Source organism: Ostrea edulis, chromosome 5, assembly GCF_947568905.1.
Source record: "Ostrea edulis chromosome 5, xbOstEdul1.1, whole genome shotgun sequence".
Lineage (NCBI taxonomy): Eukaryota > Metazoa > Mollusca > Bivalvia > Ostreida > Ostreidae > Ostrea > Ostrea edulis.
Genome location: NC_079168.1, coordinates 55,798,523 through 55,817,717, shown reverse-complemented (window position 1 = coordinate 55,817,717; position 19,195 = coordinate 55,798,523). Strand labels below are relative to the sequence as shown.

General features: G+C 35.0%; 1 protein-coding gene across 1 annotated transcript in view; it reads right to left on the bottom strand.

Annotated features, from left to right (window-relative positions):
• The window catches only part of LOC125650331 (uncharacterized), a 76,587-nt gene that overhangs the window by 28,778 nt on the left and 28,614 nt on the right, over nt 1-19,195 (bottom strand). Inside the window, 6 exon segments of the mRNA XM_056164859.1 lie at nt 1,621-1,724; nt 10,321-10,407; nt 13,673-13,722; nt 14,259-14,857; nt 14,859-15,842; nt 15,928-16,017. Of these exon segments, the coding sequence (XP_056020834.1) occupies nt 1,621-1,724; nt 10,321-10,407; nt 13,673-13,722; nt 14,259-14,857; nt 14,859-15,842; nt 15,928-16,017 (1,914 nt within the window).

Below are 19,195 nucleotides of genomic sequence, written 5' to 3'. Positions count from 1 at the left end.
TAGAAAATGATGATGCGGGGGCATATGTTTTACACATTCTGTAGTTGTAAATGAATTAGTATTGTATATATGCATATATTATTTATGTTTTCTGATTATTTATCATATAATGAAATAAATATATAGAATTTGTAAATATGAATTGAAAAATACACATTTTATAACAAATCGTATATTGTTATTGTTTAGAATGAATGTCAGTGTAAGAAGGGGGGTGGGGACACAAAATGGTTCAAATCTTTGTTCCAATGCACACTATTCCACACATTTTTTTCATTTAAATTAAGCAAAAATATGATTCAAATCTACATTAATTTCAGAAAAAGTTTGATACAGATATTCTCCCTAGGTTGAATTTTTTGATGAAATAGGTCTTCAAATTTGTGTGATATTTTATACAATTATGTTAATTAATACTTCATTTTTTGTAGAATTGGTGATATATTTTATGTAAAAGTTATTGAAATAATCAATTATGCTTAATTTTCATAAAATAAAAGAAAGCCAAGATTATTCTGTCCTTAATATTTGTTTTATAGTGTGTTTCTTGTGAAAATTGGTGATTTTCATGAAAAATTAAGTTTCAACAAAGGGGCAACTTTGAGGGGCTGTAATTCTTTAAAGTCCACACTAACATACTCTTTTTTTAATGTTTTAAATGTCTTTCGGATAAAGATGTATCAGTTAAAATGGTTTATCAAAAAAGTTTGATACTTCTGAAAAAATTCAAACCAGGAGAGAACATCCTTAATAAAACAAATATACCATATAATACATGTACACATACAATATGTAATGTTTGTCAGTTTGGTCTATTTCTGAAATTAAAACGATTTACTTTACATTGATTAGATCAGAAGGTCTTGTGTTATTTGCAAAGACAGTTCAAACTATTTAACAACTTGTTTGTAAGATCAGAAAATACATAATGCATGCAATAAATCATAACCATTAACATTTATCAAATGTGAAGAAATAAACTTCCATCCACTTATCAATTCTTTTTAAATGGGTGGTTGGAATTATCAGAAATTGAAATAATTATGAAGGTGGTAGTGGTTAAGAAATTGTGGGTGTTCGAGATAGTTAAAACCTGTCCCCTCCCCTATTCAATTCTGAATAAGCCCTTGCATATTCTTATGTAATATTTAAATCCCATTTGTGGTATCATTCTGGGTGTCATTATTTTGTTCAAACTAGATCAGGATACTTGCATATTAAAGATGATTTCCAAAGACCTTTTTTCTACATATGTACAATGTTAAACCCATTTGTGGCCACATCCTGGTTCAATGTCATTGAGAAGCTTCTATGCAAGATTGGACTTTTCTGTAAGACTGCTTCTTCAGATAATATTTCAATCAACTCACCTAATTTGCACTATTTCTTAATTATCTCCATTTGGAAGGGGTATCACCCTTCATTGAATCCCCTTAACCTTATGATACTTTGTTCTTAGTTTGGTTAAAATTGACCAAGTGGTTCTGGGAATGCTGAAGAAGAAATTGGAAATGTCACAAGACGATGGACAGACTTTAATCAGGAAATCTCAGATGAGCTAAAAAACTAAACAACTTGTATATTCATGAGCTTAATTCTTGTATGGTCCTAAACAAATACCTTGATATTGCCTTTCAGGAGGTGTAGGACATGCAAGGCATACTCCACATTGCACCCATTGCCTGGCACAGCTGCACTACAGCTGAAGTCTTGGTAATATTGCACTGAAAAGAAGAATTTATCTACATCATAATTTTCCTTATAAACTAATTTTCCATTTGCAGTAGAGTGCTACATTTAAACTATTATTTTATGTAACCTCTGGTTCTATTTAAATGAGAGAGTTCCATATAAAGTTATGTTCCATGTAATTTAGATTGTTCCATGTTCTGTGTAAACTAATATTCCATCCACTTAAGTTTGGAAATCCAGTCAATGTGAAGTAGAGGATAAAAGGTTTATTTTCAGCTGTTTTCTGAGAAAGATTCTTAGATTGGTCTATTTGGCAGATAGGGTAAAGACTTTCCCAGCTATTTATAGGCCTAACACTATTATGAGGTCAATAAGGCATGGGTATCGTTGCAAGTGTAAGTTATACCAGTGTACATGTACATATTTTGGAAAGCATTGAAACACGACATTCATTATGAAGATACATTAAATGAAATTACCACTTTGCCAATCCAACTTTAAACCTTGCGCATTCATATTGTTTACTGTTTATTATCCGCCATGTTGGTTTTATGTATTGGCTATTTTCAGCAAGCCCAGTAAAATTGATTGAAAGTAATTACATACTTTGTTATGTTTCATTTGGTTTAAATCACTTGAATGTAACATATTAAAGGACACATCTCATGTTTTCAAAGTATACAAAATTACATGCATTTTGTCTTACTTATGCTTGTAGTAATTAATTCTAATAGTTCGTTCGCCAAAATATTGGGATAATTAACCACAATACAGATTTAAATCTAAGCCCCAATTTCAAAAAGTCTAGTTAATTAGTTACGTAGTCACGTGGTACGGTGACATCACATGTGCCCTTCTTCGATCAACTGATTGTAAAAGTAGTGCGAGATATTATTTAAAACTCAGCTTTTAAGGGCCAAATTTATTCACCATGGACAACATTTAAACCGATGTTGACAAATTTTCAGAGTTTTATATGTTTTCGCCACCAGTGCATACAAATAATGATGTAAATAGCCAAAAATAGCGAGGAAAGCGAGTGTGAAATCAGCAATATTGCGAGTAAATAATGTTTATATGGGTCGCTGCCTACACAATATTAGGTAATGTTATTCCTTTATACATCAGAACTGTAATTGGCGCCATTTTTCTAAAATAAACAGTGCAATTATTATCTATTTTTGGATTAGACAAATTATGATGCGTTACATTGTTGACAACAAGGCCTAGCTACTGTCATGGGTGCATTTCGGAAAGAAAATAAAAGAAAAAGAAAAAACAAAAACGAACACAAATCAATAAAAGTAATCAAATTTAAAGTGGAAATCACAAAATTTTATTTTAATAAAGCAATCTCATTATTTTTCAATTGTGATCTGCACCTCGTTAGGTAGTGGGAACAAGGCATTATACTGATGCACTCAAGATGTTACAAGTTCAATGAGAAATAATTTATAATTCAATTTAAAGTTAGGAAATACAATATTTTAGTATTCATAATTAAAAGTTCAATTATTTTGTTGTATCTTTAACATTTTGTAAATCTACCAGTTGGTAGAAACTGGGGGCACAAATTTTGTTGTTGCAAGGTGAAGGTCAGTTGATCCGAGTGTGTATTGAATTTGAAGACCAGAACAGAATTATGTATATTAAGCAGCGCTAAGCTTCGATGTATCCATTTTCTCGCGGTTTATCTGGGTCTCTGTCCAAGTGGTTTTTGAAAAGGTGACTGGGTGTTTTTTTAAAGGTAAAGTTCTTGCTCCAACAAATGTTTTTACCCACATCTTTTTTCTCATACCTTCCTTCGAAAAATGAAAAATACTCAGTCTAAATCATTTCTACCGACAACTAGTACACCCTTACATGGCACAAAATACCTTCGTGCAAATTATTTACAAGCCATTAACGTAATAATTGGTTTATTGTCGATTAAATCTAATCTGTGTATGAAATGGCTAATAGATGTTTTCAAAGCAGTCACACATAATGGCGCGTAAAATAGTGAAAGTAAATATGCATACCGCAAGATTTGAATTTCATCGCTTTCAAACCGGAAAACTACACAAAAAATATTTCATTAAAGGCATAGGGTTTATCTTTTATCTAAAAAATGACATCACAATATTTTGCAAGAAGAACTCCAAAAAACAAATTTGTAGTATTAATTATGAGTTATCTATAGCTGCAGCACTTTGGAATTGAAGTAATTTTGATGTTTTAACCCTTTATAAATGTTTGTCTGGAGGACAATATATTAAACTGGTAACCTGATGATTGGTGGCTACACACAAACACAAGAGATGCGAAGTCAACAGGGTACCAGTTTAGGCAAATGAGAACAGGGAATTATTTTGTAGTTACTATCGTATCCAATGTGTTTGTAAACATTCTGAAGAACTTTTTGTGATTTTCTAGTTATGATCTTTAATTTTGCCATCTTTTTGGAACAAGCAAAATTTTACCAATATCTTAGACCATATGCATTTATAGTAGTTTTAGGCATGAAAAGAATTAATTTTGCTCAAAAAATGAAAAAGTTTAGAAACATGTGTTGTGTCCTCTAATGATCTTATTTATTCATGTAAAATATCTGAAACAAGAGGTACTGTGAGCAATGCTCACTAAGAATACCCCCCGCTTACCCCAATCTCCCAAAGGGTGTTGGTAATAGGTATAAACTACCTCTTTTCTGAGTGTAAAAAACAAATGGCAAGACAAACCTTGGGTATTCTCGTTTGTAGGGAGAAATGGATAGGAGATGAAATGATTGGAATTTTCCTGCAAACTTCAGTGTCAACTTCTTATTTTTGCAAACTTCAGAATAAACTTCAGTATTATGATCCAAAAGGTATCTAGGAACACAGCATCTCCATGCGATGAAAAAAGCCGTTAAAGAATTTATATATGGAAACTATATTGCTACTTCAATGTCCAGTGCGCGTGACCTTTGTTCTTTTGACCCCAAAATCGATAGGGAACATCTTCATCTCATGGGTAGTCCATATGTATGATATGGTGACTGTAGGTGGAAAGGATAACGCTTTAGAGCCCGGAAACCATATTGCTACTTCAATGTCCAGTGCGCTTGACCTTTGGACCCCAAAATCGATAGGGAACATCTTCATCCCATGGGTAGTCCATATAATTATATGATATGGTGACGGTAGGTGGAAAGGATAATGCTTTAGAGCCCGGAAACCATTGCATCTACAGACGGACGGACAGACAAACGGACAACCCGATTCCAGTATACCCCCCCCCCCCCCCCCAACTTGTTGCGGGGGGTATAATAATAAAGTGTGTTATTCTGAAGAGCCTGCTTGTTTCCCTGTTTAATATCAGTTTATTTGATTCCTATCTGCTTCCTTATGAATCATACAGATGGACTTAAAAAGTGATTATGGCCTTGTAGTTTTCAAGAAGTTAAAAATGTAAAATTGTTGACAGACGGCACACAACAACGGACAAAGACCAATGGCAATCGGTCACCTGAGTGACTCAGGTGACCTAAAAATGCATCAACCTTTAAAATAATACTGAAATTTATGGTAATCTAGAGCGCTCCATTTAACTTAGAGCATTCCATCTGAATTAAGAGTGGTTCATGTAAACTAGTGTTCTATCTAAACTAGAGCAATTATAATACAGTGGAACCCCGTTATTACGTTCCCCCTTTAATATGTTTGTCCGCATATTACGTTGGAATTTCAAAGCACAAAACCATTTCTTAACAAACCTATATAAAATAGACCTCGTTATTACGTTGTCTTAAGATGCCGGGACTCGGTATTACGTTGTAAAAATTCCGACGAAAACGGAATAAACCCCTAATTATTCAATAGTGATTCTCAAAATAATAAGCCATTCACACCTTGACTGCCTGAGGCAGTCACCACGTAAATTTCCTGGTCTGTTTGGGGATTAGAGACGCTTGACTGATCACGCTTTGATAGATCTTGCGACATCAATACAGGTGAATACCCCGTATCGAAGCCAGTGATAAACAATTAAATAATGTTTATTTAGAAATTGTACTCTATGAAATTTACTTCATTATTCATATTTTGATAATCAAAGAAATAATTTCTCAACTACCTGTGTGTTCAGCATAGTGTGATTACCTTCGCTATTAAAACTCTATTTACGGACAGCTTTGGTACCAAACATGAAAGACAAGATTTATCTTAGCAATGTTAAAACCGCTAGGGTAACTTCTTGGACATAGGTGACTAATGGTGTTCAATTAAAAAATTGTCCGTTGTTTGGACATGCAGCTTGGGTGTTCTAAATATCGTCCATACATACACCAATCAAACTGTCCTGTGTTATCGGCCGATTCGTGCACGGCATTTACCTCTGTGAATATTCTAAAATCCCCTGATGCGCACGAGATTTTAGTGCCATCATTTAGCGTTGTAAATGAAATCTTCGTGCATCATTATATTTTTTTTATGTGGATTGCGCTTAAATTGTTCTCCGTGTTTATCGTTGGTGAGAAAAGTGTGTAAGTGTTGGGTATCGTGTGTGTTTTGTGTCTATAGTTTTGTTGTTTTTTGGATGGGATTTTTTTTTATTGCGTTGTGTATTTTGTAATTAGCGAACTTTATAAAAACGATGTTTCGTTATTTTTTTAATACGAATGTTGAATACGAACCGGAACGAGTTATTGAGAGAAATTTACATGAACGCATTGTTTTAAAGTTGAACAAAATGGCGGTCCAAACGAATGCAGAAAAGCAACGTTTATCAAAACATTCCTATGTATCCTACACCAGAAATAAAGAAAAAGGATAAGAACATGAAGAATTACGGACATTAAAGATAAGATGTAAATAAAACAAAGTATCATAGTCTTTTAAACAAAGAAACAGTAAAGATATATTCACATACCCCTTCACGGAGTACCAACGGACGATATACAATTTCCAAACGATATTTTTAACGGATTTCACTGGGAACGTTTATTACGTTGCCCCCGGCATTACGTTATTTTATCGTGACAAAATGGAAAACGTAATAACGGGGTTCCACTGTAGGATGTTCCATATATATTGATATCTTTCATGTAATCTCATGTTCCATGTAACATGTTCAATATCTAAACTAGGGTGTGCAATCTAAACTAGGATGCTGCAGCTATTCTAGAGTGCCCCATCTAAACTAGAGTGTTTCATATTAACCAATGTTTCATGTAGACTAGAGTGTTCCATCTAAACTAAAGTGTTTCATGTAAACCAATGTTTCATGTAAGACTAGAGTGCCCCATCTAAACTAAAGTGTTTCATGTAAACCGATGTTTCATGTAGACTAGAGTGCCCCATCTAAACTAAAGTGTTTCATGTAAACCAATGTTTCATGTAAGACTAGAGTGTTCCATCTAAACCAATGTTTCATGTAGACTAGAGTGTTTCATCTAAACTATAGTGTTTTATGTAAGGGCTGTTCCAGAAATGATCAAATGGGGGGGTCGGGCGGCAAACGATATTTTTTTGTATGGGTGGTCGTATTTTTTCATATTTTAATTGGTCCGTGGTTGGACTGTTAAAAACATATTGATTATGGGTAGTGGGTAGTTTCTATTGTTTTATTTTGTGCCATGTGGGTGTTGAGTTTTCAGAATATTTTCATTGTCGCTCTTGTCGTGTTGGTTACAAAACGTCGGAGGGAAAATTGAAAACGTGCTTTCGAAATCGGAAATAGGAAGTAACAGAACTATTCGAGTTGTCGCTCTTTGCAGCGCATAACTTTCCATTACGGCACTCTTCAAATTAGAGGCGCGTTTAGTAGGGTCCCTTTGGACGTGATGGCGGCGAACTCTGTTCTGTAGATTATTACAGTTTACAGTGCATCGATTTTGGGAATATTTTGAAACCAATAGGTATTCCGTTTTCTAATAAAAATAGGCAAACGTTAGTTGATTTATACGAGGGTACCGATGCATTATATTTATCAGTCGGTGTGATGGTGATATAGAGGCCTCCGGGCGCGGGCTCCATTAGAAGACGAACGATTCGTGGAAAAACAAATCCATACCCATTTCATGATAATAGCATCGTTTGGACTCCCAATCTTTCCAACATTCCCGCCATAGATGCCTTTGATTGTTGATGTGACATCGTTTCTTCAGAACTACTGTGCTACAATGTCGCACAGGCATTACCGCGTCATTGACTAGAATGTTTGTCCCGAAAACCTCGCGAGATTTGTACCGTTTCCATTTTTTAAAATATTTTTGTGGTGGGTCTGGTTAGTTTTTTTTTTTTATTAGATGGGTCATTGTAAAATGAGTTTATTAATTTGATGGGTCATGGGGTAATTTTTTTTTTTTTTTTAATGGGTGCTTGGTATATACAAAAGGTGCCTCCCGACCCCCCCATGTATTTATTTCTGGAATAGCCCTAAACCAATGTTTCATGTAGACTAGAGTGTTCCATCTAAACTAAAGTGTCTCATGTAAACCGATGTTTCATGTAGACTAGAGTGTTCCATCTAAACTAGAGTGTTTTATGTAAACCAATGTTTCATGTAGACTAGAGTGTTCCATCTAAACTAAAGTGTCTCATGTAAACCGATGTTTCATGTAGACTAGAGTGTTCCATCTAAACTAAAGTGTTTCATGTAAACCAATGTTTCATGTAAGACTAGAGTGTTCCATCTAAACTAAAGTGTTTCATGTAAACCAATGTTTCATGTAAGACTAGAGTGTTCCATCTAAACCAATGTTTCATGTAGACTAGAGTGTTCCATCTAAACTAAAGTGTCTCATGTAAACTGATGTTTCATGTAAGACTAGAGTGTTCCATCTAAACCAATGTTTCATGTAAGACTAGAGTGTTCCATCTAAACTAAAGTGTTTCATGTAAACCAATGTTTCATGTAAGACTAGAGTGTTCCATCTAAACTAAAGTGTTTCATGTAAACCAATGTTTCATGTAAGACTAGAGTGTTCCATCTAAACCAATGTTTCATGTAGACTAGAGTGTTCCATCTAAACTAAAGTGTCTCATGTAAACCGATGTTTCATGTAGACTAGAGTGTTCCATCTAAACTAGAGTGTTTCATATAAACCAATGTTTCATGTAGACTAGAGTGTTTCATCTAAACTAAAGTGTTTTATGTAAACCAATGTTTCATGTAGACTAGAGTGTTCCATCTAAACTAAAGTGTTTCATGTAAACCAATGCTTCATGTAAGACTAGAGTGTTCCATCTAAACTAGAGTGTTTTATGTAAACCAATGTTTCATGTAAGACTAGAGTGTTTCATCTAAACTAAAGTGTCTCATGTAAACTGATGTTTCATGTAAGACTAGAGTGTTCCATCTAAACCAATGTTTCATGTAAGACTAGAGTGTTCCATCTAAACTAGAGTGTTCCATCTAAACCAATGTTTCATGTAGACTAGAGTGTTCCATCTAAACTACAGTGTTTTATGTAAACCAATGTTTCATGTAAGACTAGAGTGTTTCATCTAAACTAGAGTGTTTTATGTAAACCAATGTTTCATGTAGACTAGAGTGTTTCATCTAAACTAGAGTGTTTTATGTAAACCAATGTTTCATGTAAGACTAGAGTGTTTCATCTAAACTAGAGTGTTTTATGTAAACCAATGTTTCATGTAAGACTAGAGTGTTTCATCTAAACTAAAGTGTTTTATGTAAACCAATGTTTCATGTAAGACTAGAGTGTTCCATCTAAACTAAAGTGTTTCATGTAAACCAAAGTGTTTCATGTAAACCAATGTTTCATGTAAGACTAGAGTGTTCCATCTAAACCAATGTTTCATGTAAGACTAGAGTGTTTCATCTAAACTGAGTGTTTTATGTAAACCAATGTTTCATGTAAGACTAGAGTATTCCATCTAAACCAATGTTTCATGTAAGACTAGAATGTTTCATCTAAACTAGAGTGTTTTATGTAAACCAATGTTCCATGTAGACTAGAGTGTTTCATCTAAACTAAAGTGTTTTATGTAAACCAATGTTTCATGTAAGACTAGAGTGTTCCATCTAAACTAAAGTGTTTCATGTAAACCAATGTTTCATGTAAGACTAGAGTGTTTCATCTAAACTATAGTGTTTTATGTAAACCAATGTTTCATGTAGACTAGAGTGTTTCATCTAAACTAGAGTGTTTTATGTAAACCAATGTTTCATGTAAGACTAGAGTGTCCCATCTAAACTAGAGTGTTTCATATAAACCAATGTTTCATGTAGACTAGTGTCCCATCTAAACTATAGTGTTTTATGTAAACCAATGTTTCATGTAGACTAGAGTGTTCCATCTAAACAACAATGTTCCATTTAGAGTGTTCCAAGGAATATGCATCACTTGCAGGTAATTTTATTCTATAAGTGTGACTTCATTTGGAATGAAAAACAGACACCCAACAATGTGGTCCCTGCGTGTCTGCATTGCTCTACAGGCACTACAAAAACAAGTGAATCTGGGGTTTTTTTGTGATGGATAACATTTCGAACAGACTGTTTATATTGAAACTTGACCTGCATCCAAGCCACACAGCAAAATCAATTTCCCCCGACATTTTTCACTAATGTGATACATGTACTACTGTCATATTTGTCATAATTTAAATGAAGTGAAGATGAAAAAAATGTGACCATACACACCATCTTCCTCTGAATTGTTGCCAATGGATGCTGGAGTCCACACCAGCTCTTCTTTAATATCTGCTTTCAGAGCTTCAGATCTGTTTTCTGAATAATATTGAATGAATATCATATTAGTGTTTTTATTTTCTAATCAAATGCAAAATAAGAGGTCCACAGGCTACATTGCTCATCTGAGCACTTTACATTTTATTTTCCCATTCAATACATCAAATTTTCACTATGACCATGCCCTGTAGTGTAAACTTTATCTTGAGTCTACACTACAAGATGAATGCACGATGCAGTAATTCAACATACTGCATCCTGATGGTGTAATCTTAAGAAGATTATCATCAAAGAGTTTTATTATAAATATATTCCTTAGTAAAACTTATAAACCTTCTTCAGGCCCTTCCAGGGAACCAGGGGTCATGGTGTGAACAAACTTAAACCTATACTACATATGGTACTTGAATATCAATTTCTATAATATTGTACCCTTGTGGTTTTTTCGGAGGATGATCTTTAAAGAATTTTACTAAAACTTTTCTATGTGAAAATTGAAATTACTGTTGTGACCCCATCCTGGCCTCATGGGTGATGGTGTGAACTAGTTGAATTTAAACTACATGAAGATCTTTTTATATTAATTCAGAAAATTATCATTTTCTGATTCTTCTTCAGAAGATTTTTAAAGAATCATCCAAATGTATATTCCTATGTAAAACTTTCAATCCCTATCATAGTCCCACCAATAATAGTTACAAAAAAGGACTACATATGATAAATGCTCTTTTGCCCACCATCCTATTGTTTCAAAATTAAGTGCATTTTGTGTAAAATCGCCATGCAACTTGGTTGTTATTCTCAAGTTTATACAAATGGTGTAAAACCAGAATTATGACACCATAAACACTAGAGATTGCTTTTATGAAACAAGAGGCCCACAGGCCTCATCGGTCACCTGAGTACTAGTGAAAAAGTATCATTACTTCCATGGGCTATGAAATCTACAAAAAATTTCCTGTTCTGAATATCTAAGCTAAATTCTAATATTCAGCAACAGTATAAAACAAGATGTGTTCTTTAAACTTCAATGCCCTTAAAAGTGCATACACTGATGAAAGGCTTTAAATAATAGGTGTATTAACATTAAAACATTAAAAGGTATGACTAATTTGGACTCATCCTTAAGTCATAACCCTGGGTTGTGAAATTCACTATTTTTTGTACATCCTTTTCTGCTATTCCTAAGTATGCATTTAGATTTTATACAGTATCAGCAAACTTACACATAAATACTATATACTAAGTTTAGCCCCACCCTGGGGTCAAAACCCTTACTCTGAAGAAAATTAGATTTACAATTTTGCTAAAAGACTACCTGGTCTATCCATTTAGTTTCAATTTAGTATCAAAAGCACTAAAGAAAATGTTATTTAAGTGTTTTACACATAAACACTATATAACAAGTTTGGCCCCACCCTGGGGTCAGAACCCCTACCCCGGGGATCATGAAATTTACAATTTTGATAGAGGCCTTCCTGCTCTACATCACTATGCATTTAGTTTTTCTTACATGTGTGTGGTTCTTGAGAAGAAGATTTTTGAAAATTGGTCAATTTTGGGCAGTTTTTTCACCGCCCCTAGGGCCCCAGAGTCCTGAAATTTACAATTTATGTCCCCCTTGTCCCAATGATGCTTCATACCAAATTTGAAAAGAATTGAACTGGGAGTTATTAAGAAGAAGTTAAAAATGTTCAATTGTTAACACACGACGGACGAAAACCAATTGCAATAGGTCACCTGAGTTTACTCAGGTGACCTAAAAACCAATGTCTCCCCAGCTCCCCAAATTGTAAGTCCTTCAAATGAAATCTCCTCCCCTTAATGTACTGCATGGTATGGAGGAGAAAGCATGAACAGGAACAGCTTCACAAGTTCGTCCCAAGAAAGCTTTGGTCTGCCTTGACCGGGTTGACCCCCGCTGTGGCTGCAATGTTCATGCATCTGACCTGCGATATCCAGCTTGTGCTGCACTCAACGTGTTCAAGCCATCTCAGCCTGCCCAACTGGAGAACTTCAGCAATGTCTCTTATTTTGAGCCTAGATAGAAGAGTCTCAAAGTGGATGTCTTCTTCAGGCTTGACCAGGCAGGTCCATCTTATCATGGCTCTGTCGTTACGTTGAAGGCGCTTGACGGTGCTCGTTGATGTTGCCTATGTTTTTGAACTATAGAGCATGACACTCCTCACACAGCTGGAGTAAACTTGACCTCTGATTGCAGCAAGAAGTTGCTTGTTTGTGAGAATAGGAAGGAGTTCTCTGAACTATTTCCAGGCTGATTTGCACCGCATTATGGCTGCAAGCCCCCCCCCCCCCCCCCCCCCCCCCCCCCCCCCCCCCGGCAGACATGGTATCTCTGAGGTAACAGAACTCAGTGACCACATCAAGTGTGTCACCTTCAATCTCAACCACTGGCCTACCATCTATTGGTCTTGCTGTGCCCATACAGCATGGGCATGAGTATTGTGGGTCCAGTCTGAGTGGACCTTTAATTCCACTACAAAAGTGTTAACAAACTATTTTACTCCCTCCACCCCTCAGATTCACTATAACTTTAAGAATAATAATTGGATCCTCCTGCCCCTATATTATGCATATCTACAAATGGCAATGAAGCAGTGTACAAAGTTTCAAACCTATCAGATAAGCCATATAGGAGGAGAAGCATTCACAAGATTTTGTGACGGATGGATGGATGGACAGAAAGTACAAAAAACATGTTTCCCCCTGAAAGAGGGGAGACATAATGATATTTTGCCACCATTAGTAATATTTTAACAAAAAATAGCTCTTTTTACAGTTTTTCTTCTACAAAACATCAAGCACAGACTTGAAGAAACTTCTTAATTATACCAAACATTTATCTTTCTTGTTCACATATATCATAATTTTTTTCTCTCGTTGATCAGACGTTGCACCCGGTTTTCTGAAAGATTTTTTTTTCTTACAAAAATCAGTATCTTATCTAAATCTAGTAGAATTGAGAAATTGCATCACTTTTGATGCTGTGTACTCCATATAACTGAACATGAAAGACAAACTTTGTGGAACTGTATCAGACATGATCTCTTTTTCTAATTTTTTTTAGTTTTATAGAGGCCCAGATAGACTGTTATCATACATAGTCCTTTGATTCTATAATAATAGAAATGTTTCAACCAGGTTTAGGTTTTTCTAGCTCAATGGACAAACAATGGGCAAATTTAGATCAGAAAAGCTAACAACCAAAATAAAAAAACAACAACCCAAAACCAAAAAAAAAATACTTAACAGTTTCAAATTTTACCTTAAAAATATGCCTTACCATTAAACAGAGGTATTTCAGCCTGATATTGACTGCCTATATTAACATGCCTGAAAGAAAACACAGTTTTCAAAATACATACAAACCATGGAATTTACGTAGATTTAAAATAAATTTGTACCATGCTGAAATTAACTTCTACTTCAAGTTGTAGATGAACTGAAATGAACCATTCCACTGACTTACAGGTGTATTTGAAGCATCTAATGCATTACTTATCGTAACTGACTGAGGTCAATGGCTTGTCATTCACACACCATAAACATTATAAAAGAACACCAGCAATACTGTGGAATCATTTTCATTTGTGGGGGCCAATGTTCGTGGGTAAGCAAAATTTTGCTGGTTCGTGGGGATGTAATTTGGTGAGTAAGCAATACAATGTCACTAGGAGAGATAACACTACATGGTTTTAAAAAATGTTCAAGGACACATAAATTCGTAGGTAAGAGTGACCCACGAAATCCACGAACATCAATCCCCCACGAACATGAACAATGATGATTCCACAGTAACTATAACAGGACAGTTTATTACTAAATCGAATCTTGTGGGGCCTAAACACACTAGCTTTATAATCACTCACGGCAGTACATCAGTCTCTGGTGGGGGTTCCACTGTAGCCTCTGTCTGTGGTTCCTCTTCTTCCGCAATACCAGTAATTTCTGATGACTTAATTGAACTGATACTTCTGGCTGATAGCAGCAAGGAATTCCTAGGGGTCAAAGGTGCTGACTTTGGGGTTATTGGTACATATCCAGACAAAGAGCAGAAAAGTCCAGAGCCACTTCGAATGGGACTCAACATGGGGGGAGGGGTGTATGGAGGTGGGGTATTTCCTCCACGAGTTTCTCCTTGTAAAATCCTCGGAGAACGTAACCTACTCTGAAATCCTGAATTATTAAGATAAGTTGGTATAAAGAGAGGAGAAGGTCGATGCTTTCTCCTCATTTTCAATGTCCCAAGTGAGTTTGGGTTCCTAAATTGTCCTGCTCCATCAGATTTTGATAATTTTGATGAGTCCCAGTTCCCATCATGAGATTTAAATTTATGTAGAGATGCCTCAGTTCTACTCCTTGGCCTCATGAAGTTATGATCCACACTCTGAGATCGTAGAAATTTAAAGTCATCTCCTGATTTACTTCTTATTCGCTGTTTTGCCTCCAGACTAGAGATGGACGGAGAGCGGCCTAACAAATGATTCATCTTTGGTTGGAAACTTTTGGGTGGTGAAATTTACAAAAGTTTTTGGTTTCTCATAATCACTTCCTGAAAGTCTACGTTTAATTTCCCGGTGTTTATCAACATCTTCTAGTTTGTGGGATTCTTTAACTTCCAGCCTCTCTGTAACAGTGTCTGTGATATTCACTTTTGGAAATGGGAAAGGATTATTTTCTGCTGCCTGTGTATCTTTCACTTCATGTTTTTTGCGATCCATCATCTCATGTGCAGCAATGGTGCTATTAATGTCATCTAATGCTGAATTATAATCCATCTCCTTCACAACACCTATGGAATTGGAGTGTTCCACAGCACCAGACCCAGCTTGTATGCTACTGGCTTTTCCAATGTTCACATTCGTATCCATGTTTCCAGCTGAAATTGGTCCAGATTCAACTAAGTCAAATTGCTTAAGTCCTTCTGGAGTTTCCATGCTGTTGAGCAGTTGAGCAACTGTCATCCCTTGGTGTTTAGAAGTTGAAACTAAGGTCACATGACTGGAAGCAAGATGGGAAAGTGGGTCAGCAATAGCCACTTCTTTTACCCCAACCTCATGTTTAATTTGTTGAGAAGACCCATACTGGGATATGTTACTTTGAGCAAATTTTGGTTGCAGGGAACTTGATGTTGACTGCACATTTGAGGGGTTCATTGGGTTGGGTAAGGAATTCAGATTGATGTGTGGGTTTGGAACCTGTGAACTAAAACTGTCTATTGTCCTTTGTTGTTGAACTGTCTGACTAAGTTCTTGTTGCTGGATCTGTTGCTGAGCAAGCTGCTGCAACTGTGCTGCCAGATTCCTAGAATATTCCTGAGTATCCATTGTATTCACTGCCGGGTGAGGGGCAGACTGAGCATGCATCTGAGTGACTGGTGGTCTCCCACTATCATAATTATACTCACTAGTTTCCATCGAGCTTTGGCGCTGAAGAATAGCGTGAGAAAGAGGCTGAAAAAATGTACTAAAAATGTCAGATAAAACTCTACTAGTGTCTGTACAAACATTTTTTATCTTATAGAGAGAAAATATTTACCATTTTCTGCATGGTGCCTTGTTGCTCTAAGCTACTCTGCATCTGCTGATCTTGAATAAGTTGCTGTATCTGTTGCTCCTGAAGTTGTTCCTGAAAACATGTCTTCATATACTTTATAAGTGTACATGCATAGAGATATTCTTGAAGTAAAACTTGTTGCATCAGAATGACACAAAACAGAAATTAAAAACTAAAAACAGTCGATACTGCAACACAGCAGTTGAATTCCAACAATTTGGGTCAAGAAGGAGAAACCATAGCTCAGATAAGGTTTATTCCAGTAAAAACAGTATGGGGAGGGCATCTGGCAGCTGACTTTTTTGTTTGGGTGATTATGACTTGGGAAATGTCATTGTGTAGATGATTGTCTTCCCTTGAAAACAAATTAGATTGGTGGTTGTTTAGATTTTAGACTCTGTACATCTTACCAATGTTGATGTCTTTCTGTTACTTGAAGAATGGGGAGCTAGGACTAAGAAACAAAGATCTTTTTGATTCTCAAGCACTGCTCCATCAGGCTAAAAGCTACCAAATTGCTCAATTCTATCAAGCAGTAGTAGATTTGGAATTTCAATTTCATACATTTTTGGGTTAAAATAATTAGATATACATGTATGTATTCTCTTTAATAGATGGAAAGAGTACATTGAATAAAAGAAAATATTTGTATAAAAATTTAAAAGAATTCAGTTGTTCTAGTTGAACAAGAAGTATCCCAAGCAAAAGTTTAAAAAGACCTGCCTACCCCATAGACTTTAGAAAACTTTGGTCTGAGATTTGATATCAACTTTTTAAGTCTAGATTATTTCTAATATCATTTGATCAATAACTGCATTATTTATGAATCACATTTCAAACTTCAAAAGAATTTTTCAATGACATTTACCTGTAAAACATGAATCACTTTATTTTAGATGCGACAGATGAACTATGAAATAAAGGTTAATGAAAATTTTGGGGAATTCCAAAAGAAATGAGGGATGCGTTCACAATTACAAAACCAACAAAAAAACAAGAGATGTTTGTAAAACATATATAAAGGATTTAAATTTTTGAGTCATGTTTTTCTATTGAATTTTAAAAGTAAGATGTGTCAATAAATGCAAAAATAAAGGGGGTTTCATAGGGAAAATTTGTGGTATAAAAATATGGGCTTTTAGCAATATCAAAATTTCACAAATAGTTTTACAAAATTCTATAACAATTGTTAGGGGGTATTCTATATCCTTAAAAAGACAGAAAATTAAACAAATGTTGGACATCTGATGGCAGGAAAAATTTGCAATTATCTTTGAAAATATTCTCCTTTCTTCATATAACACATGCAAAGCATAAAACAATATGGTAAATAAAAATTCATTTCAAAAAATTAATTTCTATGGATGGCTGTGTGTATATAAATTTCATTTTTAATGGATGAGGGTGGAAAAGAAAAATTCATTGGTATGGGTGGTGCTCTCTCTTGAAGTTTTTATAAAAAAAAAAAAAGAAAAAAAAAAAAAGCCCTAAGCTAAGATGGGAATGTAAAACAATATCTCAATGGCATATATTTTTCACAATGCCATGTGAGTAATTTCTAAACATACATGTAGGAGCTCAAAATATGTTGCAATCCTCACAATGTCAACACTAGGAATACACAGAAAATTTAATATATCAAATTGTAATTAAGTGCCAAATATTAAACTTTCCTAAGATTTAAGTGTTACAGTAATGACTGAAATGATATGAATATACAATAATTTTGGTCACCGATTTTATTTTGTGCCCGTTGTGTGATTTAGCGAGCAATATAGGGTCAAGTTGTACCAGAGTATATCATTATATATATGACAATCTTCCCTCATGACAGACAACTGATGAATTTTAATCTTAATAGCTCACTTGAGCCATTAGATCATTGAACCAAAAAAGATACCAAGCCGATTTTTTTCCTTATATCCAAAGTCCTTTGGCCTTTGACATTGAAAAGGTCAAAATCAAAAGGACATTTTTTGCCATTTTGACCAGAAACAAAATTATGTAGTATATTAAATATGTATTATATCAGGAAAAATATGAAGATCAAAGATATTGATCAAATAGCATGATATTGATCCAAAGATATTGAGCAGACAAAACATGTATATATACATATGAACCCCGGCCTTTGGCCTTGTCACTTCAAAATCCTCTCTTGGGGGGGGGGGGGGGGGGGGGGGGTGGGGGGGGGGGGGGGGGGGGGGGGGGGGGGGATACTAGTGTACCAATTATAAATTCTATCAAGCATAGGGGTCTCAAGATATTGAACATACGACACATGGTTTACCAACTGACCAACAGACACAAAACAGGGCACAAAAATTTATACCTTCATACTATCTGCCATTTCAGAGCATTGGAATGGGAGGGAGGGTCAGGCTAAATGTAATGTACCAGGTGCCAATGAACTGAATGTGTTAATTATATCGAATCAGAATCTCTAGTCTAATCTTTCTGTTGAAGTCTATTTTTTTCATTTGAGACTCAATCTTAGAAGTACTCAGTTACAATTATATCACTGAATGCTGTTATGCTTTTATTTAAAGATGTCTCTTGATCTTCTTTTTTTTTATTTCCACAAAATTATCAGTACATTGTATCAATATTCAACATGTCTAACTTAAACTGACACAAATGTCAACTACATGTTAGCAAAACCAATAATTAAGCCCTTTTGTGCATTTTAAACACTTTATTCGCAGACCTGTGGTCAAGTTCAAATGTACTTACCTGTAAGTATGATAGTAAAACCACCCCCTTCCCTGACCCTACAGTTGGATAAAACGTTTATTTCTTAAGTTCTCTACAAAACTGATGAAACTAAAGCTGGTTTTCATAATAGATATTACACAACCTGTTGAAAATCAGCATAATAAAGAATTCATTAATAATTTATCAATATTTTATCAGTGTTTTCCCTAAGAACCGGCCGCCGGCCAAATTGACCGTTTCAAACGATTTTCTGGCCGGTTCAAATATAAAAAAAAATCAAAAAATAATATGTTGTCAATTTCAGTGATGTTGATTTACACGATCAATCTTTGCAAAGAAAGTATGCGGAAGCAATTGGTTGACTATAAATATCTTTCATATTTCTTCCTTGTTTATGTTTTTATCGAGAGCTTTTTGAAACGGCGATTTTGATTGGACGATATTTTAAACTCTCACCTTGCGCGTGAGAAGCACATGGCAGTGAAAAATAATGAAGTGTCGAACGAATACATTAGGGCTGTTCCAGAAATGATTA